We start from the raw sequence: 25,144 nt of genomic DNA on the forward strand, positions 1-25,144 counted from the left end.
GCACCCATTTTTTCCCTGCAGGATTCACCGAGAGACAAATAGCTATTGAGGCCTGCTGGAAAATAAAAGTTTTTAGCAATTCTCTTCATGCAAGAAGCCTATTTAAGGGGTCCTTTTACTAAGCTGAGGTAAGCGCTAGCACATGCTTACCGCAGCTTAAAAGGGCTTACTGCAATACGTAGTTGTCCTGCAGTAAGTTCCAAATTTGCATACGCTACCCGTGTGCTAAAAATATTTTTAATTTTTGGCTGAGGGCACATGTCAGGTGGCGGGGGGATGAGTGGGCAGTTCTGCGCTAATCAGCGCATCTACATTACTGCATACTAACTGATTAGCACAGGATTAAGTCATGAGCCTTTATTGCCTACAAAATAGGTGGCGGTAAGTGCTCAAGCACTAATTTTAATGGCCACATGCTAACTGCAACATCACCATATTAGTTCAGGTAATGGAAAATCATCCATTTTACTGCTGCGATGAAAATGGCCTTAGTGCATGGGAAAGGCCCATTTAAGGTCGTGCTAAGGCTACTTTTTCCACAGCTTAGTAAAAGGGCCCCTAAGTGTCTAAACAGTAATTTGTAATGATTGGATGATGAAAGAACTTTTCGCTAAGGACAGGCAGGCTCTCATATTCTCACGTGTGGGTAGATGCCAGTCCGCGTCGTCTGGCCCGGTATTTATGCCCAAGTAAAAGAACAGATCTTTGTGAAGCGTGAACCGCGCTCCACTGTGTATGTGTGAGTGCCTTCCTGCCTGCCACGAGAACGCGGTTCTTTCAGTTTCGTTTTCTCCGCATGAAGAGAAGCTGTGCTTTTTTCAGTGTTTCTTCGCACGTTCATTTTTTGAGCTTTCGAGTGCCTTCGGCCTTTTCCTAACCTTATTAATTAAAAAAAAAAAGTTGTCCCTTTATTTTTATTAGGTTCTTTTGCTCATTTTTAAGTTTTCTTTATTTTTCGACGTGGGCTGCCTTTAGGCCCTGACTCCATTCGGGATCTCCTTTTTTTTCATGCCTTTGCCCCTTTTTCATACACCATCGAGCCATTTGATTTGGCCGGCGAGGTATTCCCATCCATGTCCATGAAGACTCCCTGTGGCTTCAAGCGTTGTACCTGGTGCAGCCGGACCATCTCGGGGAAAAACCCATTCTTGGTGGCTGCAGTGTCTTGGGCTCGACCATAGCACTGCTAACTTTGTTCTCTGTCTTCGTATGAAGAAGAGGACCCAAGTTTCCTGGGAGGCTCAACTCGGGAAGATTTTTGGAGCCAGGTCCAGTTCCTCGGTGTCGACTTCAGCTTCGAGGTCGGAGGCGTCAGGTTCGAGTGTCGCACCGGCATCGGGAGTATCCGTAAGCATGGCTGCTTTGAGACCTCAAGACACTGGGAGCAGTGAGGCATCAAGTGGGTCTCCACCTGTCTCGAGGCCTCCTGCTCTGCAGGCCCACTGGGACCGTCCATCTTTGGACCCGACCCCGAGGCGACGTGAGGATTCGACGTCTTCCGCATCGGCACCGAGGAGCATGGGTGACATGCTTTGAGCAAAGGCCAAGAAGCACCGTCACTGGTCACTCTTGATACACGGCACCCGAGAAGCGTCAGCGCTGGGAGGACCGCTCTCCCTCCATCCAGGAGGTGCCGATGCAATTGTCTCCAAGCAGCTGTGACCCTGCTCCCTTATTGGCCCTAGCGGTTCTGCAACCTGTGCCTCAGCTGACGCCCCAGATTTTCCTGATGTTGGCCCTCGATGAACACATCTGGGCCTTGCTCCCTGAGCTGCTGGATGGCCTCCTGCAGCGATGTGCTATGGTATCGGGGGTGCTTGCACCTGCCATACCACCCGCTGCGGCCCAGAGTAGCCATTAGCTTGCGGTGTGGCCTTCAATGCCACTGCCACTTGTGGCACCAGTGTCGACTGGCACCCTTCCATATCTCGATGATTGGCTGGTGAAGAGCACCTATGAGGAGGGTGCTCAGGAGTCCTTGCGGACGACTATTCGGGTGCTCAAGCTACTAGGGTTTATTTTAAACTACCCCAAGTTCCATCTCCACCCTGTCCAGCGATTGGAGTTCATAGGAGCCCTGCCTGATACTCGGATTGTAGAAGCTTACCTTCTGGACATAAGAACAGACAATCTTCTCGCATTCACGTCCAAGGTTCGTGCTTCTCAGCAGGTCACAGCTCGACAGATGTTGAGATTGTTTGGCCACATGGCTTCCACAGTGTATATTACACCCATGACATACCTTCATAAGAGATCAGCTCAGTGGTCGGTGGCTTCTCAGTGGTATGAAGCCACGGGGAGTCTGGAAGATGTCGTCCAAGTGTTCCCAGAGCGTGTACTCTCCTTTCAGTGATGGGCCATTCGATCCAGTTTGAATCTGGGACTTCCATTCCAAATTTGTCAGCCACAAAAAGTGCTGACGAGGGATACATTTCTCCTGGGATGGGGCACTCATTTAGATGGGCTTCACACTCAAGGAGCTTGGCCCTCCCAGGAAGCGAATCTTCAGATCAATGTCCTGGAGCTCTGGGTGCCCTGAAATGTCCTAAAGACTTTCAGAGATCTCCCCAAATTGTTCTCATCCTAACAGACAATCAGGTTGCAATGCATTACTCCAACAAACAGAGGGCACTGGATCACTCCCCCTGTGTCTGGAGGCCGTCTGGTTGTGGCATTGGGCTCGCCAACCTGGCATGTTCCTTCAAGCCACTTATCTGGCAGGCAAAAATAATACCTTGGCCAACAGACTGAGCAGGATAGTGCAACCGCACGAGTGATCTCTCAATCTAGGCATAGCCCGCAAGATCTTCTGAGTGTGGGGCACCACCTTGGTGGATTTTTTGCCACTCAGCTCACTACAAAGTCCCTCAGTTTTGTTCCAGGTTTCAGGCCTTCGTAGTTTTTTACTTTTTTTCTGTAGTATTACTCTGAGCAGACCGCATTCTCACAGCAGGCGGGAAGGCACTCATGTATGCTCAGTGAAGTGTGTCTTGCACTCCACAAAGCTCTTGTTAGACTTTGATAAATTCTGGACCAGGTGACACGGATCAGCGTCATCCACTTGTGAGAATATATAGCCTGGGGTCCTCGGTGAACACCTGCTACAGGTAAGTACCTGTGCTTTTGAAGCAGCAAGGTCATCTCTGTGATTGACCCTAAAAATTGGTTCTTGCTATGCCTTGGAGCCATCCACCCAGATTTCAGGTTTCTTAGAGACTTGTTATCCTGCACATCGATAAGAATATATCTTTTAGGCTTTCAAAGCTAAATATAAAAAAGATAAAATGAAGAAGACAAGGGAAAAATATCATGGGGGGAGGGGAATAAAACTCAATTTAATAGAAAGGAGGTATTAAGAGGCAGGGGAAGGGTAAATAAATCTGAGCTGACCAGCAGGCCTTGCTCCAGGGACAGTTCTAACATGCTATGAAGGCATCCTTGAAAAGAAACATTTTGTCAAGATGGTTTGTGTTCTAAGATAGAGTGGCAGAGAATTCCATAGGGTGGGACTTGCAAATGAAAAAAAAAATGGAATCACGTGTAGTGTCATATCTAATGTGCCGAATAGAGGGTACAACCTGCATGTGTTGCTGTGATGAACTAAGGATAAGTTGAGGAGCATATGACTTTAGAAACTGTGCCAGAAAAGAAGGAACACCTGAATGTTTAATTTTGAATACCAGCAAGAGAATTTTGTAAGTGATCCTGTGTGTGAGCGGAAACCAGTGAGCATCCTTGAGAAGTGGTTTGACATGATCAAATTTTTTGAGCCTGTTCTACAGTGCAGAAAAGAACCCAAAAGAGTTGTGAGGCCCTGGGTGAAAGACTTATTGAAACATACAAGTCCGGTCCATCGGCATCGGAAGCATTGCTCCCTGTGGCCGGCACTGAGTAGATCTCTGCCTGCCTCAACATCAGGCATTCATAACACCTGTCTGGGCCGAGCAGCCTCAAACCCTATACTGAAGATGCCCAAGGATTAGCTGTCATCCTTTTCAGCACTGAAGGACCACGATGTCGGGCATTGAGCAGAGGAGAAGAAGCACTAGTATCAGACTTCTTTGAAGCATGGTGCCAGGAGCTCTGGGACACTGGCATCCTGACATCCAAGAAGCTTCAATGCTGAGAGGTCTGCTCCCCTCCATGGAGTCGATGTCACTGCAGTAGTTTCCTTGGAGCCAGGACCAGACCTCCAATTTGGCCCTTTCATCTTCTCAAGCCATCAGTGCACCAGCCCTAGCCCAGCTGTTACTGATGCGTGCCTCTGAAGAGCTGCTTTGTACCATGCTACAGGAAGAGCCAGGAGTGCATTTCAGCTCGGCGCAATGCCATTTCATTGAGAGCGTCATTGTCATCCAAGGTGTGCTGCCTCAGCTTATCCCTATCATCTATTTGTCGACAGTGCCCCATAGGGCTTCAGTGCCAGCGGTTCCAGCTGAGTTGGTGCTTCTTTCCATCCCATTGGAGGTGGAATCCTCCTGGGTGTCTAGGAGAGGGCCTGTCCCTTGGCATTCTTGCCTTGAGTCTGGCCAACAGTCCAGTGATCTAAGGCAGCAACAGACTCAAACTTCTAATGAGAAGTGCTTTGTCAGGTCTGATACATACCAGTCTTGGGCAGCTGAAGTTAAACCAGAAGACCTCTCAGAGGAGGGTTTCCTTGGTCTACCCTCAGACCCCTCCCCATATCAAAAAAGGAAAAGGTCTTCTCCACAAAAGCTCTTATTTGTCACCCTTTTGAGGTGGATGGCAGAGTCCATTTTATTTTAGTTGGAAGTCGAGGACAAACCCAGGGCCAAGATGTTGAATGCCTTTGACTATGATTCCCTTCCCAAGGAGGCTGTAACAGTGCCTGTGCTGAGCATCCTTAGAGGAGCACAGATGAAAAATTGGGAGATCCCCTCTCTGTGCAGCCTATTCCTAAGAAGGCAGACTCTATGTACAGAGTCCAGAAGGTTCCCAGATTTGAGAAGCAGCTGTATCCTCACCATTCTATGGTGGTTAAATCCATCCTGAAAAGGGCCATTTTCTCATAACAGACAATAATCTTGATTCTGTTCCAGGTTCATATAGTAAAGTAGCCTTAGATATCTTCCTCCCTGATTGGATGGAATAGCTTCTGTATGCATATCTTTCATTTTGCTCATTGCAAAGCTTCTTTTGAATCTCCAGGAGGATTGATGAATCATCCTATATAATAATTTGCACCTCCAACAGTCTACGTCTGGATGCCTGGGTTCGTAACATCCATTCCCACTCATTGCCCAGCCCTCGTGTCAAAACGTAATGATGTCAGAGGGCGGAACAATGAGGGGGAAGGGAACGCTGGAGGCGAGATGGTGTCAGGAGGAGAGAATCGCGGGACATCGAGGGGAGGAAGGGAAGGGGAAGGCAGGGTAGAGGAGAATTGATGGATGGGATGGGAGGACAGTCATAGGCGCCCCGTATAAGCCTCCCCAGCCCAACCGTGACCTTCCCCTGGCTGCTGGCCCCCCAAACGCAGGGCTGCCTGGCGCAGCAGCGCTGCAGCCAGGCAGCTCTTGGACGGTCCTTCCGCTCTTTCCCGCCCTCAGCTCCCCGATCGACAGCCCTCCATTCCTTCCCCTCTTTCGCATGTTTAACCCTTTTACTTTCAGCTACGGCAGTGAAGAGGACAACACAGCAGGTTCGCCTCCAGCTTCTCTCTTCCCTCACACAGTGTCCTGCCTTCTGCAATGATGCATTTTCTTTTTCCGCGAGGGCGGGACACTGTGTGAGGGAAGGGAGAAACTGTGTTGTCCTCTTCACTGCCGTCATTGCACCTGAAAGTAAAAGGGTTAAACGCGCGCGGGGGGGAGGGTGCGGCGGGGAAGGAATGGAGAGGAGGGCTGTGAGGGAGGGCAGGGGGAGAGAAGAGATACCTTAATCAGTTGACCATCTTTATAACGTTTTTCCTTTAGGCCATAAAGGTGGGTGAATCTTGCACACTTTGGATTTCAAACAAGCCTCAGCCTTCAACTTGGAATGGATACATTTTTTTGTTCCTTTGATCCCAATAAAATGGGCTATTCACTTACCTAGCCGACTGCCTCTCCTTCACTTGTAATCAAGCATATCTTACCATGAGGATTATTATGCCATGGCCTGTGGAGGGTAATTCACAGGCAGCTCCTTGTGACTCTGGGCAAGTCACTTAACCCTCCATTGCCCCATGTAAACCGCATTGAGCCTGCCATGAGTGGGAAAGCGCGGGGTACAAATGTAACAAAAAAAAAAAAAGGTTGCCTAAAGTTGGGCTTTGTGGTGCTGCATTCTGAATGTGGATTCTAAAACAGCAATTGTGTGCGCAATTGCTGTTATAGAATATTAGAGTAAGTCCGCATTTACACCCCCAACTTTGGACATATTATGAACAAATGGTTGTTGTAAGTGCATGCGACTAACTGTTGGCCCTTACGCAAGTAACTGCTGGTATTCTATTCTATAACCCACAAACAGAATTGCTAGATATGCCCCTGACCTTCCCATGCCCCTTCCAGGTGTGTGTACCCCATGTGTTTGTGTGCACAATTTATAGAATACTGACTATGAGCAGTTACATGTGTAACTGCTAATTAGTGCCATGTAACACCAATTAGAACCAATAATTGGTCATTAATGCCAGTTAGCAGCTCATTAGCCTGTTAAGTTGCATGTCTAACTGGCCTTATTCTATGACTTTCACATTCAACTTTGTGCGCTAGTCGCAAACTTGGGCTCACAGCTTGTTAAGAAACATTTTTTGGTGTTTGCCTGTTACAGTATCTTTCATGTTTCATCTCTCCCCCCCCCCCCCTTTTTTTTAATGGATTTCCCATCTGGCCAGGTCCTCACCCACTTCCCCAATGAGTTTCCCATTTAAGCGTTGATAGAAACGTAAAATGTCCTGCATGACAGTGGTGACCTCTTTAAAAGCTTCTAGAAATTCTTCTTAATTGAAGAGTCTCCTCCAAGTGGGCTCTGTTGGATGACATCACCCATCTCTGTGCGGCCTTGTATCCTGCTGTCCATGGAAATCAATGGCACTATGTTAGAAGAAATTCACTTTCTCAGCCAGTTCTTAGATGCACTAAGCACATATTGTCAAGTGTTTAAATAATTATGTATTGTATAAGTGTACTAGCCCTATTGTATAATGGTTGACTATTCTGTTTACTTAATACAGTTTTGTTTTGCCAGGTGTAGAAGCCTTGGTTGGTTGGCTATTGGATCACCCTGATGTACAGGTTACGGATCTATCAGATGCAGAGACTGTATCTGATGAATACTCTGATGAGGAGATAGTTGACGATTTAGAAGAAGCAGAGGCTGCTTATGCTATGGTTAGTATTAAAAGTAGAAGATTCAGAAGTAATAGGCTTGATTTCTCCTATAGAAAATTGTAACTTAAACAGAGCAAAAATATGTTGTTAGCTTGGGCAAATTAAAAAAAATATATACAGTGGGGGAAATAAGTATTTGATCCCTTGCTGATTTTGTAAGTTTGCCCACTGACAAAGACATGAGCAGCCCATAATTGAAGGGTAGGTTATTGGTAACAGTGAGAGATAGCACATCACAAATTAAATCCGGAAAATCACATTGTGGAAAGTATATGAATTTATTTGCATTCTGCAGAGGGAAATAAGTATTTAATCCCCCACCAACCAGTAAGAGATCTGGCCCCTACAGACCAGGTAGATGCTCCAAATCAACTCGTTACCTGCATGACAGACAGCTGTCGGCAATGGTCACCTGTATGAAAGACACCTGTCCACAGACTCAGTGAATCAGTCAGACTCTAACCTCTACAAAATGGCCAAGAGCAAGGAGCTGTCTAAGGATGTCAGGGACAAGATCATACACCTGCACAAGGCTGGAATGGGCTACAAAACCATCAGTAAGACGCTGGGCGAGAAGGAGACAACTGTTGGTGCCATAGTAAGAAAATGGAAGAAGTACAAAATGACTGTCAATCGACAAAGATCTGGGGCTCCACGCAAAATCTCACCTCGTGGGGTATCCTTGATCATGAGGAAGGTTAGAAATCAGCCTACAACTACAAGGGGGGAACTTGTCAATGATCTCAAGGCAGCTGGGACCACTGTCACCACGAAAACCATTGGTAACACATTACGACATAACGGATTGCAATCCTGCAGTGCCCGCAAGGTCCCCCTGCTCCGGAAGGCACATGTGACGGCCCGTCTGAAGTTTGCCAGTGAACACCTGGATGATGCCGAGAGTGATTGGGAGAAGGTGCTGTGGTCAGATGAGACAAAAATTGAGCTCTTTGGCATGAACTCAACTCGCCGTGTTTGGAGGAAGAGAAATGCTGCCTATGACCCAAAGAACACCGTCCCCACTGTCAAGCATGGAGGTGGAAATGTTATGTTTTGGGGGTGTTTCTCTGCTAAGGGCACAGGACTACTTCACCGCATCAATGGGAGAATGGATGGGGCCATGTACCGTACAATTCTGAGTGACAACCTCCTTCCCTCCGCCAGGGCCTTAAAAATGGGTCGTGGCTGGGTCTTCCAGCACGACAATGACCCAAAACATACAGCCAAGGCAACAAAGGAGTGGCTCAGGAAGAAGCACATTAGGGTCATGGAGTGGCCTAGCCAGTCACCAGACCTTAATCCCATTGAAAACTTATGGAGGGAGCTGAAGCTGCGAGTTGCCAAGCGACAGCCCAGAACTCTTAATGATTTAGAGATGATCTGCAAAGAGGAGTGGACCAAAATTCCTCCTGACATGTGTGCAAACCTCATCATCAACTACAGAAGACGTCTGACCGCTGTGCTTGCCAACAAGGGTTTTGCCACCAAGTATTAGGTCTTGTTTGCCAGAGGGATTAAATACTTATTTCCCTCTGCAGAATGCAAATAAATTCATATACTTTCCACAATGTGATTTTCCGGATTTAATTTGTGATGTGCTATCTCTCACTGTTACCAATAACCTACCCTTCAATTATGGGCTGCTCATGTCTTTGTCAGTGGGCAAACTTACAAAATCAGCAAGGGATCAAATACTTATTTCCCCCACTGTATATAGTTTGAAAAGGTAGTAGAAGGACCTGGTATTTCAGAGAAGTTGAACAAGACCACTCTAGGTAGGTTTTCAGCACCTGCATTCTGTATGAACCCTGTTTGATCCTTTGCATATTTTTATATAAAGTATAAATCCACTGCTCATTTCTAGGATAAACAGTATAAAATCTGTTTTACTCTTTTGGGATCTTGCCAGGTACTTGTGACCTGGATTGACCACTGTTGTTAACAGGATACTGGGTTTGGATGGATCTTCAATCTATCCCAGTATGGTAACTCTTATGCTCATGTAATAAGTAAGTTGGGGCTCTGTTTTTTACTAAGCCACGCTAGAGGTGCATTAGCATTTTTAATGTTCTTAGATGCCAATAATATTCCTATGGGCATCTACACGGTTAGGGTGCAATAATTTTTAGCACGTGCTAAAAATACTAGTGCACCTTAGTAAACAGGGCCCTGCCTGTTTTCGCTTCCTTCACTTTTTTTGATCTATAAAGTGTCATTTATTTTAGATAGAGTAAATGTCCAGCTCAGGCTGTTGTTCTAGAAGATCGTACCTTTAACTGAACCTTAGTGTTATATTTATTATTTATATATATTATTTAATATTTATTTAGTTATTTATTTTGATATTTATATCCCACATTTTCCCAAACAGTGTTTACTTTTAATGTGGCTTACAGGTACAAATATTTAGAGGAATACATACTGCATAGTGCAGATGACTGCAATTAAGCTTAATGTATTTTACAGTAAATTTTATAAGTCAAGACAGAAAAACATGTGAATTGTTTCACAGTGTTTCAGGATGATTAGATTTTAGTTTAGTGTTAAGAAAGATATACAGAAATATTCGAAGACCATATAAGATTAGATTAGAATTCATCTTTTTTTGTAAGAGTGTAAAAAAAAGAAAATGTGTTTAGTGATTTCTGGAAGCTCGTATAATCTGGGTTACCTTTGAAGTTTTATTTGGTAATGAATTCCACCACTTAGTACATTGATACGAAGTGTCAGCTGAATGGACCGAGATATATATAATTTTCTTACAGTTGGGGTAGTGAAGAAGTAGGAAGTCCCTGGATCCTCAGATGGAATTACGAGCAGGAAGTTCACTCAAGGGAACATGTAATCCAGTGTCAATCCATAAATGATTTGAACGGCAAATATAGATAATTTATAAGCAACCCTAGCTTTAATCAGAAGCCAATGTAATGAATGAAGCAACGGAGAGACTTTGTTACATCGTATTTTGTCTTTGCAGCCCACATAAACTACATTGCATTTGTCGAAATGGGACAGGACTAGAGTTTGAACTAAGTTTCTGAATAATTGTTTAGGGGGACTGATGTTTTTTTTTCAACCGCTATAAAGCATTAAAGGCTTTCATTACCATTGCTGATGCTTGAGGCTCAAAAGAAAGGTGTTGATTGAGTATTGTACCCAGGATTTTCGTATTCTGTTCTAATGGATATTTGCATTTGTCTATGGTGAATTCTTTAGTAAGGTAGGAATGAAACGGGTCTGTTAAGACTAGAAATTTAGTTTTTTCCCTGTTTAATTTTAATTTGAATGCTGATGCCCATGATCCATTAGGTCCAATCCTGATTTAATTCTGTTCAGAATTTCATTAATATCATTATTAAATGGTAGGTAAATAGTTACATCAGTGTAAATAGAGGTGATAAAGCCACTTGCTTCTAGATTCCTTCCCCGTGGTGCTGTATTGATGTTAAAGGGGAGAACCTTGAGGTAGTAGAATATCATGGTCTACCATATCGAATGTGCTAAACGTGTCAAATTGTAAAATGAGTATTTTTTTTCCATCGCTTATTTCCTTCCTAGTTTGATATTAGAGTTGTTAGAACTGTCTCAGTACTGTAGCATGGTCTGGAGCCAGACTGTGATTTGTGTAATAATGAGAAGGAGTCTAAAATTTTCGTAAGTTGTTGGGCTAACATATCCTCCATTAATTTGACAGTCAGTGGGATGGATGCCACTGGTCTATAATTGGATACATCATTTTTATTTCCAGATGAGTTTTTAGGAATGGGATTTAACATGATATTATTTTCAATTGAGGAAAGATGTCATAGGTAAATAAGTAAGATAAGTGTATTCTTAGGGATGAAGGAATCAGAGGCAGATTTAAGAATATAACTTGGGCATGAGTCCAGGATGCAATGTGAGGAGGAATATTTGAGAAGGAGGGGTTTGGTTTGCTGGAATATTAGTATGGAAAAGTCGGCCATATTTATCTGCTGCAGAAGACAAATCAGTAGGCTCTTCTAAAATCTTGTCAAACTTCCGAGTCAATTGGATTACATTTTGTCTTATCTTACAAATTTTTTGTTCAAATTATGTAGCCAGTTGAGATGTAGAAGAGAGAGATTCATTTGGGGATACTGACTCTTGAGAATTTAACAGGTTTTTGACCAAAGCATATAGTTTTTTCATATTTGTACATTCACCTCCTATCGATTTTTCATAATAATTAGTTTTGGATTTCTTTATCTTATTTTTATTAGCTCTGATTGCCTTTCTCCAAACAATTGTTTTTTCTAGTGATTTAGTTTTCATCCACTTTCTCTCCAGTTCCTACATTGTCTTTTCATGTCTAATATATCTTGACTAAACTAGTTAGATAACTTTTTATTCGGTCAGAGTTTTGTTTTAATAGACGCTATACTATATCATCTAGAATAGTTTTCTGAGTTCATCCCAGTTAGTAAAAAATTGCCAGAGTCTATTTTAGGGATCAGTTGGTGTAGAGTTGTGGGCAGTGGGTTTTGGGGGGGATTTGAGGGGCTCAGTACCCAAAGGAAGGGAGCTATGGACTTGGGAGGTATTTTACTTTTATTTATTTTTTTTAATTGTTACAAGTGCCCCCTAGGGTGCCCCGTTGGTGTCCTGGCATGTGAGGGGGACCAGTGCACTATGAATCCTGGCCCCTCCCATGACCAAATGCCTTCGATTTGTTTGTTGTTGAGCTGGGTGCCTTCGGTTTCCATTATCGCTGAAAAACGAAACCGCCCAGCTCAAATCCGCACAAATCCAATGCATTTGCCCGGCACAAACTGTCTTATCGAAAAAAAAGATGGACGCCCATTTTTTTTCGAAAATACGGTCTGTCCCACCCCTTCAGGTACCCGTTCTCGGAGATAGACGCCCATGGAGATGGGTGTTCGCGTTCGATTATGCCCCTCCACGAAACTTAAAAATTCAACACTTGTGCTTTGGTGGAGCACATAAAATCCAAAATTTTACCCAGCACTGAAAAATATCATGTGTCATTTAGATCAAATTTCCATATGGCAGAAGATGCAATTTGATAGAAACTTAACTTTTAGTCAAGTAGTAGTAGTAAAGGACCTCAGCAATGACTCATTTCATATGAACATATAAGCCCATAATTCATCTGCAGCTTCATTGGTCCAACAACTTTAAATTTATTAATATGCATGCAGATTGTGTTTTCAAGTTATACCGGACCACACTCTGAGGCAGCACTAGTGAAACATGCTGCTTGTTGGTGGTAGCGTCCGTGTCCTGCATAGTTTAAAGATAAGTGCTGATGCTTAATGCCGATTATAAGATTATAAAAATATTCTTTGCAATGAAATGAACACTATGTTAAGCCTAACACAGTAGGGCCCAGAGAGGGCCTGATATGGAGGAAGCATCATTTTATTCATTATGGGATTAAGGCAAGCACCTGTTTAGCTCAGCTGGTCAGAACTGCAGAGGGACACTGTAGGAATATATACTATTCATACCTGTTTATACAGAAGGCATGCATTAGCCTAACTGGGGCCTATGAGCCAAAGTCAGATTGCAACATAACCGTCCTATGATGGTTAATACAAGGCTTCCTTTGTGAACTGGTGTGACTGACATCTCCCAAGGACATGCTGAACATCTGCGTTTTCTCCCTGGTGTGAAATTTACATTGACAGTGGTATGTGGTAATCTTTGCTCACCATCTCATAAGGCACCAAGCTATTAGCTCTCATAAGGAGTACCATCTAGAAGGCCACAGGTCTCCTTATCAGGAATCGTAAATCATCTGAAAGACAGCCATCCTGTACCAAGCTAATTATAATTACCACCTGACCAGCTCAGTGGTACTAATTAGCCAAGGCCTTGACTCATCTACTGTCCACATGCACACCTCATGCAAGCAAGTCTTTGTGGCCTCTATATCATGCACGTTTTCTGGACAAGAGAGGAGAGATTCTCAGGAAGGACAGAGAGATATACACCTTTCTCTGATGGGTGCTATTTCACTAGTCAACATGAGGGGACCGCTGAGTGCTTAAACACTCAGGGTTCGTGCATGACCGTGAACTACAACTGTACCATACTAAGAACCAGTACTTGGTGGCATCTTAGACGCAGCCGAGTTCCAGAGAAGGGCTATGTGCATTCCAGCTTCATTCCTGAGAAAGCCTTCCATTATGAACACAGACTGAAGACACAGTGGAGCAGGGTATCCTATCTACACAACCCCATACACTTGTCTCATTCCCACTAATCTTCCCTTTATGGTCTCTATAATTGCACCCAGTATAGTCACATTACTAGCTGCAGGGCACTATAGTCCATATTTACATAACCCACCAACTGGCACTACAAAAACCTTTACACCAAGATTCAAGCCACTTACTGAATTCCACTGTTTTGTGTAGTCTTTCCTCTCCCTTCCCACATGTAGGAATGATGTATTGATGTCACCTGGAAGTCCTAAGAATCCTTTTTCAATGCCTTATTATTATTATTTTTAGTTAGGATTTATTTAACGTCTTTTTGAAGAAATTCACTCAAGGAGGTGTACATAAGTACTGCCATACTGGGAAAGACCAAAGGTCCATCAAGCCCAGCATCCTGTTTCCAACAGTGACCAATCCAGGTCACAAATACCTGGCAAGATCCCAAAAAAGTACAAAACATTTTATACTGCTTATCCCAGAAATAGTGGATTTTCCCAATTCCATTTAATAATGGTCTATGGACTTTTCCTTTAGGAAGCCGTCCAAACCTTTTTTTAAATTCCGCTAAGCTAACCGCCTTTACCACATTCTCCAGCAACGAATTCCAGAGTTTAATTACACGTTGAGTGAAGAAAAATTTTCTCCGATTTGTTTTAAATTTACTACATTGTAGCTTCATCGCATGCCCCCTAGTCCTAGTATTTTTGGAAAGCGTAAACAGACGCTTCACATCTACCCATTCAACTCCACTCATTATTTTATAAACCTCTATCATATCTCCCCTCAGCCGCCTTTTCTCCAAGCTGAAGAGCCCTAGCCGCTTTAGCCTTTCCTCATAGGGAAGTCGTCCTATCCCCTTTATCATTTTCGTCGCCCTTCTCTGCACATTTTCTAATTCCACTATATCTTACAGCAGGAATAAGTCAAACATAAGCAATAGACAATTACAGCAGTAAAAATATTTAAATAACAATACAAGTATGGCATTGTATGCTACATTATATTATCAACACAATATGCAATAAAACATTTTAATAGACAGTGTAGAGTGTAAACAAAGTAAGATTGCGTAACAGGTGTAAGAAAATAAGGTACTAATTTAAAGAAAGTTGCAAATGAGGTCAGAAAGGTGCTTGGACATTATCTTAGCTAGGGTAGGAGTGGATAAACATATCCTGCTGTAGTATGTGCAGCCGGTGTAATTCCATGTGTATGTGTGTGGCTTGCAAGTTACTTCCTTCTTCCATTAAAGGACTGGTTGAAGAGCCTAGCTTTCACCTGCTTCTTGTTGTTAAGCAAAGCTTTTCAGGGAGTGCATTCCAGAGAGTAGGGGCTACTCCGGAGAAGGCTTCATGTGGGTATCACATCATGTAATGTTCTTTGGAGAGGGTGTGGTTATGGATACTTTTTTGGAGGACCTTAGTGACCTTGGAGGTGTATAGAGGAAGATCCTGTTCTTCAAGTACTCTGGACTATTTTCTTTAAATGCCTTGAAGATCAAATATCAAAGGTTAAGGGGAAATACTAGGGACGGTCCGGGAGGGAGGGAGGAAATCATATTAGATCAGTGGTAATATTCGCAGAGTGATAACCAAATGTTCGATTGAATCTTTCCCTACATTTCTTGGCCAAGGGCCCACGGGGTTATAAGAGTCCAGACCCTGTGGGCTGTGGAAGGGGAGATATGAGATCTTGAAAAAGGGAAGGAGGGTAAGAGAACACTCCTGGATTATGTGGTTTATTGGTAGTTAACATAAACAGGTTTACGGCAATGTTATATGGTTAAATTTAGTAAAACCGTCAAGTATAGGAAACGGGTGGGGGGAGGGGGGATTACGATTTTTATAAAAATTGTTGGCTATATGTAATGTTGTATTTCTGAAGTGTTATCCCACTAGGTTCTGTAAAATTGTGCTGATATTGCTATGTTACGGTGGACTTGTATTTTTGCTTTGTCATCAATAAAAACTGTTGAAACATAAATGCCTTGAAGATCAAATATAAAGCTTTATAGTTGGCCCTGTGTTGTACTGGTAGCCAGTAAAGTTTTTGCAAAATTTGTGTGATGTGGTCACATCACTTACAACCTTCTATTATTCTTGCTGTAGCATTCTGAATCAATTGGAGCTGGTGCAGACCCTTTGTAATCAGACCTTAATTTTATCAATGCTAGAATCCTTCAGACTGCATTTTTTCACACAGTTCATGCTAGCAAGAGTTTTTACATTTATCTTTGAAATAAGAACTACCTTTGAGAAATTAAGAGTATAAGAATAGCCATACTGGGTCAGACCAGTGGTCCAATAGCTCAGTATTCTGTTTCCAGCAGTAGCCAATCCAGGTCATAAGTACCTGGCAGAAACCTAATTAGTATCAACATGCCATACTACCAATCCCGGAGCAAGCATTGGCTTCCCCCATGTCCATCGCCATAACAGACTATGTACTTTCCCTCCAGAAACTTGTCAAAACATTTTAAAACCCGGATACACTATTCGCTGTCCTTCCTAGCCCTCACAAACTGTACTCTTTATACAGGTTTTGTTGGGCCCCCTGCAGAATATCTATATGCCTTTTCACTCTTTTGTTCTCCCACTGTGTTCTAGTACAGTATTCAACAGCTAGTTAAACCACTTCAACATCTATAGGAAAAGACTCAAACTCTTAATTCTCATCTGTTATTTAATGCATATAAATTGTTATTGTATCAAGAGTAGCTGAAACAGCAGACCTCTGCCTACGTGCAGATGAGCCTGTGTTTACCTTGTTCATTTCAAGACCTCCAAACCAAACAGCTTTTGAGGTAACTGCTAAACAATGGCAAATGTTGGATGACATGGAAAGACAATATAATTGCCAGGGGATGGAGAGGAACAAAGGCAGACAATCTTGTTTACAGTACTGAAGTAAACAGCACCCTTTTTTCTTTTCAGCACACAAAGGGAGGGGACAGCAAGCCTACCTAGAAGGCAGGCAGAGGCATGGCTATTAAAAAAAAAATGTCATATGCTAATGGAATGAGGAAGGACCCAGGCTCTCTGCTGAGGAGGAGATAGCCAAATGCAAGGGCATGACCAGTATGAATAAAGATTACAGAATTTAACAGGAAACAACTTGCAGTTATGTGCTGACTCTACAATACAAACAATGCACTACACACACCATGTGGGGGCATCACAAGTACTTTACACTCCACTAAATCCAATCACAGTCCAATCATAAAGATCCCCTACTTTCCAGAAATGAATACAGTTGAATAGGTTCAAATAAATGGTATGCTCTGTTCATCAAATTAATTACACATTTAGAGGGGAACAAATCTGAAATGGAGCCCTGAAACCTGAAACATCTTGATGCATATCTAGAATTTTTTTTCTTTTTTCTTGAGTTCAGTGTGAGACATCTATGAAAATCTGAATCATCCTTCACATGAAGGAAATTTTAGACAAGGTTTTTCAATATAATTGACTTTGTGCACATTAAGTAATATTCAGATCTATTTAGTTATATTTAAATGTATTTCTAGTATTTCCACAGAATATACCTTGACTTGATGCAGAAAACTGGGGCCTTCCCAGTGATAATGGTATGTAAATAATAATAAGAGTGGAGGGAAGAGTAGCCTAATGGTTAGAGTCCTGGGCTTGGCATCCAGGGGTGCTCAATTCAAATCCTACTTCTGCTCCTTCTGATCTTGGACAAGTCACTTACAAGGAAATACCTAATGTACTTGAATGTATCTCACCTTGAGCTAGTACTGAAAACAGTTTGAGCAAATCCAGATAAATACGCAACAGTGAATCAGTTAGCATTGTTCCCTTTCAGTGGCAACATTCACTATGGATTTATATGCGTTTTTCATTCTTTTAGAACAGGCATCTTTGCTGTTATTTTTTTTAATTATCAAACTATTAACATAATTGAAATTTTGTATGTTAATCTTATTGCAGTCTACTGGTGCTGTTGTGACAGAAATGCAAACCTACAAGAAACGTGCAGATTTTCTAAGTAATGATGACTATGCTGTGTATGTAAGAGAGAACATACAGGTGAGCATAAGACTGGAAGGATGAGAATGGCCACTGTGTGTATTTTACAGTGACTCTTAAAATTAATTTCACTCTGAGAACTTGTGTCTTGAAGGTTGGAATGATGGTGAGGTGCTGTAGGACCTATGAAGAAGTCTGTGAAGGAGATGTTGGTAAAGTTATAAAACTGGACCGAGATGGACTTCATGACCTGAATGTACAGTGTGATTGGCAGCAGAAGGGTGGCACTTACTGGGTCAGATACATCCATGTTGAACTTATAGGTAAGCAAGTTATTTAGAAATAGTTGTACATCATATGTCTAAAAAGAGAGAGAATACACTGATGCATTGTTATTAAAATCTGCAGGTTTTCCACCACAGAGTTTTCCTTTACACATCAAGATTGGTGATAAGGTGCGGGTGAAGTCTTCAGTTACCACACCAAAATATAAATGGGGATCTGTTACTCACAGGAGTGTGGGGATTGTAAAAGGTAATGTATATCTTCATGTGCATAGCTTGGTTTTTTTTTTTTTTTTACTATGATTGCAAGTAATACAGTTATGATCTTGCACTATAGTTTATAAAATTTATAATGCAATGTTAAATATAATATCCACATAAAATACCCAGCATATAAATACATTTTTCAATTCTTAAGCAAACTTATCATCATTCTTCCTCATTGTGCAAAAATCAAACCAAGAATAAATTCTAAAGTAAGAAGCATCATGCAATATGTATTCATCATGCAATATGTATTCACATGCATCACATAAACAATGTTATTTGGGGAATCCTCTGAGGTGGAAAATTTAAGGTGATTATAGAAATTGCTCATTATCACTCCAAGCCATTTTTTATCTTCATCGGTTACCCCAAAATGAGAAGTGCTCAAACTCTTTAGTGTAACAAATTTTCTGTATTATAAATTCCAGTATCTCAACAATTATCCATAGTCTTCTTATAACTTAGCTTTGCTCAATTTATGTAGCATCCCACTGTGCTTAGACCAGCCACCAACATGGCCTATGCTTCAAATCCTTCTTTGGGGAGCTGGTCTGCTGCAGAAAATAGAAAAATCATGAGCATGGTGCTTCAATGCCTATGTCAATGTGAGCAGTAGGCCTACAATTAATCTGTTAGACAGCAATTACTAATTACATGTACAGCACACAGTGAACTAGATCCTGGATGTTATACACGTACTTGCATACATTTAAAACTCTTGCACATCTGCATGTATAGTGTTTTCCTTGTGTGATGAATGGTTAAACTATGTACTTGGCAGTTGCGGCCGGGAAGGGAGAAGGGAGTGCCCTATGTGCTAGTTGCACTAGGGACCCAAAAACTTGTGATCCATCTGATTCCTGGAGGTCTTAGTGGGAGCGTGAGAGGTTACGGCAAACATTTACAGAGTCTTGCCATAAGGTGCAGGAGCGATGGGGTTTCACTTCTGTCCCCAACGTCCCCACCAGGGATACAGGTAGGTATGAGAAGGCCTACCTAGACCTGGGGGTGAGGGGGCTTGTTCCAGGGAGGGGGGCTCTGATTCTCATGGCTGGGGGGAGAAGGGTGTAGGAATGAGAGGGAAGGGGTTTGGAGGCCAGGAGGGGATCGGGTCTTCTTTAAAGTTAAAATATAGCTTTGCGGGTCCTGGCCAATATTCAGCCAGGGTTCACATAGAGGGGCTTAATCGAATGGGGCGCCCAAGTTTTCCTGAGGGCATCCTTGCAGGATGTCCCAGCGAAGGGGCGGGGAAACCCGTATTAGCGAAACAAGATGGGCGGCCATCTTTCATTTCGATAATACGGTCGGGGACACCCAAATCTCCACATTTAGGTTGACCTTAGAGATGGTCGTCCCTGATTTTCGGCGATAATGGAACCCGAGGACGCCCATCTCAGAAACAACCAAATGCAAGCCCTTTGGTCGTGGAGCTAGGTATGATATTTGAGGCTGGCATAGAGGCTGGAAAAAAGTGTTCGTCAGGGACACCCTTCTTTTTTTCATTATCGGCCAAGGACGCCCTTCTTTTTTCCATTATCGGCCGAGGACGCCCATGTGTTAAGCACGCCTCAGTCTCGCCTTTGCTATGCTTCCGACACGCCCCCAGGATCTTTGGTCGTCCCCGCGATGGAAAGTAGTTGAGGGCGCCCAAAATCGACTTTCGATTATGCCAATTTGGGTGACCCTGTGAGAAGGACACCCATGTCCCGATTTGTGTCGAAAGATGGGTGCCCTTCTCTTTCGAAATTGAGCCCAATAATTCTCTTATATAGGCCGGGACTGAATATCAGCTGGGACTTGCATAGGCTCCAGAGGCCATTCCCACCAAATTTAGCCCCTGAAATTCATTGCCGGTGCCTGGACATGGCCTGGCACTGAATACTGTTCCTTGTCATTGGGGTAGCCCCAGAATCGATCTTTTAGCCACAGAAGAAAACTCAGTGTCCTCTCTTCTGTTCTAGGATTCCTTTAATCAGTAGTCTATTTTTAGATACTTTCACTGTACCTTAGATAGAAGATCTTCTTAATGCTTTTCCTCCCATTCCATTCATCTCCAGCGTCATACAGAAGATAGTCCAGTACTCCATATATAATTCTTGTAGCTTTAAATTGGCCTCACCTACCATAGCACCCATGACTTTCAGTTTTCAGCAATCAACGCTCCACTTCCAAGTTTCTAAGTTTTTTCAAACGTTCCTATTCTGCCCTCTGGGAAACCATCAGGGAGGCTTACAGTCTAATAATGTTAAAGCTAGAGAGAAGAGCATGAAAAGTAAAAGAAAAATAGTTGACAGAGGAAGAGATGGAAAGGAGGGAGGAATTGCAATGTTTGTAATAGGAAAGGAAGTAGACTAATCCATCTCTCCTTCTATAACAAGGGGGTCATCATCTTCACCACAACCTCAAAGCTTTAGCTTACACTGCTTGGCACCTCAGAGGATTAATGCAGACAGTTACTCCCATTCAGACAAGAAGTTTTTAAATTATTTAGTAGACCATCTACTCAGAAATATTACTTATTGAAACGGAAGCAGTTTTTGATCTGGTGCTATTCAGTTAACTGTAATCTTTTTTTCTTGCTCTATTCCTGATCTCCTTCAGTATATTCTACTTTTCTCTGACTAAGAACATATCGGTAAGTGAACACTTAAGACTAAATTCTATATATGATACCTAAAAAAAATCAGCGCTGAAACCCCCCCCCCCCCACTTAGCGCTATTTTATAAACCACACTTACAGTTAGGCACGGTTTATAGAATGGTACTTATGCCCGGGAACCACAACTACATTTAGACACAGCCATTTACACCGATGGAAACATGGTGCAAAGGCTCATATCTAAATTAGGCATAGATCCCACCTTATTCTGTAATTATGTGAGTAACTGAAAGGAATGCCCCTGATCCAACTATGACCCTCCCATTTCCGCGCTCCCTTGTTTGACTCGCTTGTAAATTTTAGGCACAGTTCCCACTCCTAAATTTATATGCATACATTTTAATTCTAATTAGTGCCAATAATTCCTTGTTGAAACCCAATTATCAGCACTAATTATCTCATTAGTCATTTAAGAATATTAGAAGAACATAAGAATAGCTATACTGAGACAGACCAATGGTCCATCTAGCCCAGTATCCTGTTTCCAACAGTGGTCAATCCAGGTACCTGGCAGAAACCGAAATAGTAGCAAAATTCCATACTACCAATCCCAGGGCAAGCAGTGGCTTCCCAATTTCTGTCTCAATAGCAGACTATAGACTTTTCCTCCAGGAACTTGTCCAAACCTTTTTTAAACCCAGATACACTAACTGCTGTTACTACATCCTCTGGCAAAGAGTTCCAGAGTTTATTCATTAAGTGAAATAATATTTTCTTGTATTTGTTTTAAAAGTATTTCCATGTAACTTAATTGATTGTCCCCTAGTCTTTGTACTTTTTGAAAGTGTAAAAAATTGATTCACTTCTACTCATTCTACATCACTCAGGATTTTGTAGATCTCAATCATATCTCAGCCATTTCCTCATATGAGAGGGGTTCCATCCCCTTTATCATTTTGGTTGCTCTTCTTTGAACCTTCATAATTCCGCTATATCTTTTATTGAGATATGGTCACCAGAACTGAACGCAGTACTCAAGGTGAAGTCACACCATGGAGCAATACAGAGGCATTATAGTATTCTTTTATCTTATTTACCATCCTTTTTCTAATAATTCCTAGGATCCTGTTGCTTTGTTGGCCACTGCTGCACACTGGACAGAAGATTTCAGAGTATTGTCTACAGTGACACCTAAATCTTTTTCTTGGGTGCTGACTAGAGAATGACGCGGGGACAAAGTTTGTTCCCGTCCCCGTGAGCTCTGGTCCAGTCCCTGCCCCGTCCCCCCCGAACTCTGTCCCTGTCCCCGCGAACTCTGTCACTATCCACAGAAGCCTCGCTGTTTAACCACACTTAAGATTTACCTTTGGGTTTAAAAAGCAAAATCATGTGCATGTAAGTACTGCATAAACGAATTAAAACAAATGCCCTTAAAATGTAATAATACTGGACTGGTCTGGCAAGCAATAATGAAACAGTGATGGAATATTCATTCACATAACAAGCAATAATGAGCACTAATTTTTTTAATCATTCTACAACTCCAAGCACATTTAATTATTTTCTCACTATACAAAACAGGGAACCACAGAAACACTGAAATACAGATCTCCCTCAAGAAAGCCAGGTAAACACTGGTAAAAGAGAAACAGAAATGTATTTTCTCCTGCACTCTGCAAAATACAAAAATAGAAAAGACGTATATTTTACAAAGCAGGCACATATCAGTCCTTTAAAAAGTATTAAATAAAAATATTCTTTTTCTACCTTTGTTGTCCGAGCACTTTATTTTTCTAATTGGGCTGGTCTCAGTCTCTTTTCCACTTTCCATGTGTCAGTCTTCTCTAAATTCTTTTCCACGTTGGCGTTTCCATTTCTTCTCTCCTATTGGCTTCATCCTTTCCTTCTCTACATCTGTCTGGCAGTGACCTTTCATTTCATGTTCCCCCCCCCCCCCCCCTTATTTGTGTTTATGTCCCCTTCTCTCACCTTAGTCTCTATTTCACTTCTCATCTACCTACTAGCTTTTAATATTACTCCCTCTGTCTCTCACTTAACATCCAGTCTCCTAAACCCCTATCTTTTTTCACCCACTTCCTTAGCCCCCATTCCCATCCTATTAGCCCTCATCTACCCTCCACTGTATCTCATCACCTTATCAGTCACCAGCTCCATCCATTTCTCTCTTTCATTCCCTTGCTTCCAAGGCCCCATGCCTTTCCTTCCTCTTCCCCCTTGCAAGGTCATGTCACTCTCCCTCCCTCCCTCCCTTCCTTCCTTCTTCCTTCCCTCCAAAGTCCGGTGTCACTTTCCCTCCCTGTTCCCCTCCACAAAGTCTGATGTTGCTTTCCCTACATACCTCCTGCCCCCCCCCCCCCCACACACAAAGTCTGGTGTCGCTTTCACTCACCCTCTCCCCACATGGTCTTGTGTCGCTTTCCTTTCCTCCCCCTCCCAAGTTCGGTGTCACTCTCCCAATTTTCCTGCCTCCCCCTTCCCCCCCCCCCCCCCCCGCAAGCTCTGGTGTCACTCCTGCACCTCTCCGCTGTACTCAAGCTGCTGCCTTTCCATCTTCCATGCTGCTGGCAGTGTTAGCAATGTAAGCACGCTGCCTTTGTGCGCCGGGAAGCCTTCTCTCTGCAGCGAGTGGAAACAGGAAGTCGCAATAGAGAGAAGGCTTCTGGGCTGCGCGAAGGCAGTGTGCTTACATTGCTAATGCTGCTGGCAGCCCGGAAGATGGAAAGGCTGCAGCAGGAGCACAGCAGAGAGGTGCAGGAGTGACACCGGAGCTTACAGGGGGGGGAGGGACAGTGCAATACAGGACCCGACTGCGGCGGCAGGGGGGGGTGGCTTGCAGGTGCAGGGAGAGCAAGCGAATGACTCCGGACTTGGAAGGAAGGGAGGGAGGACGAGAAAAAGGTAGACGTCTGTTGTACCGCAGGTGCAGGGGTTATTACCGTTCCTGCGGGGTGGGGAAATAACCTCTTTTTGCACCCGCAGTAAAACTTTGAAAATTTTCCCCATTCCTGCGGTTTTACTGCGGATTACCCACTCCCTTGTCATTCTCTAATGCTGACCCTCAAGGTGGACCCTAGCATCAAGTAACTATGATCTGGATTATTCTTCACAATGTGCATCACTTAGCATTTGTCCACATTAAATTTCATCAGCTATTTGGTTGCCCAGTCTTCTATTTTCCTAAGGCCTTCCTGCAATTTTTCACTGTCTGCATGTTTTAACAACTTTGAATAGTTTTGTGTCATCTGTAAACTGAATCACCTCACTTGTCTTTCCAATGTCCAGATCATTTATAAATATGTTAAATGGCACCAGTCCGCAGTACTGATCCCTGCAGCACTCCACTGTTCACCCTCCTCCATTGAGAGAAATGACCATTTAACCCTACCCTCTGCTTTCTGTGTAATAACCAATTCCTAATCCACAACAGTACATTGCCTCCTATTCCATGACTCTTCAGTTTTCTCAGGAGTCTCTCAAAAGCTTTCTGAAAATCTAGATACTCACAATTTTTTGCACTTTTTGTAGAATTAGGTGGTTAATGGCTATTTCTTCACTCCACACTAAGTACCATTAAAAAAACAATATCTTCCATCCTCTAGTGAAGTGTTTTCTCAAAGAACTAATGCATCTTTGACCACCAATACAACCTCCAGTCTCTTTATGGAATCACAGGGTGGTTTTGTCTCAGTTGCCTTTACCACCATTTGAGCCTTTAGCTTCTACATCTTTCAGGTTTCTCACTTGGAAGACTCTTTTTGTTCTTAATATAACAGCAGTTCGTAAACCATTTGTAATGATTATTGTACATAAAAATAGTGCAATACACCAAATAAATATATAGATAAATAAGCAAGCAGCAAAATTTAGTTCATTACCTTCACACCCCCACGTTTTTTTTTAAGGTGATTTCACTTGCATACCCCAAGGTTTTTACCCAAGGTTGTTTCACATTTCATACTTAACAAGACATAGTACTATCAGTATTCTTTCTGAAAACTCTGTCATCAAATGGAAAGGTGAGACCCCATGCAAGGGTTATAGGGGTGGCCTTTTCACTAACACAATCGGACAAGATTGTAAACATGAAATAAGGCCTGTTCCTTCATAGTCCTAGAACAAAAGTAAAGTCTGTTATCTTCAGAGAGGGAAGAGAGTTTGCATAGACCTGTGGCCTACAGGGCCCAATATACTATGGTCTGTGACAGCCACGCCCCAAACACAGTTTATAGTGTCTTTCTTTCACTTTTGTATTTCCAGGTCTGGCTCCAGCTAGACCTCTGAACAAGGCTCACAATTCTTAAAATAAAGATTGGCTTACCTCAGCCAGATCACAGCAGCTAGAAGTGTTCATTGTAGGTGTTTGCTGGGGTTTCTGTTCTTCCTTTCCTGGGCCTCCTTAACCTTAGCCTGGCCATGTCTTTTAAACTCCAAGGTATTAACTCTG

The 25,144-nt window shown here is 42.8% G+C and overlaps 1 protein-coding gene across 1 annotated transcript in view; it reads left to right on the forward strand.

Moving 5' to 3' along the window:
- HERC2 (HECT and RLD domain containing E3 ubiquitin protein ligase 2) overlaps positions 1 to 25,144 on the forward strand; it is a 921,269-nt gene that overhangs the window by 396,444 nt on the left and 499,681 nt on the right. Inside the window, 4 exon segments of the mRNA XM_030201308.1 lie at positions 7,195 to 7,337; positions 17,491 to 17,589; positions 17,684 to 17,852; positions 17,938 to 18,063. Of these exon segments, the coding sequence (XP_030057168.1) occupies positions 7,195 to 7,337; positions 17,491 to 17,589; positions 17,684 to 17,852; positions 17,938 to 18,063 (537 nt within the window).

The sequence above is a fragment of the Microcaecilia unicolor genome, chromosome 4 (assembly GCF_901765095.1).
Source record: "Microcaecilia unicolor chromosome 4, aMicUni1.1, whole genome shotgun sequence".
Taxonomy (NCBI): Eukaryota; Metazoa; Chordata; class Amphibia; order Gymnophiona; family Siphonopidae; genus Microcaecilia; species Microcaecilia unicolor.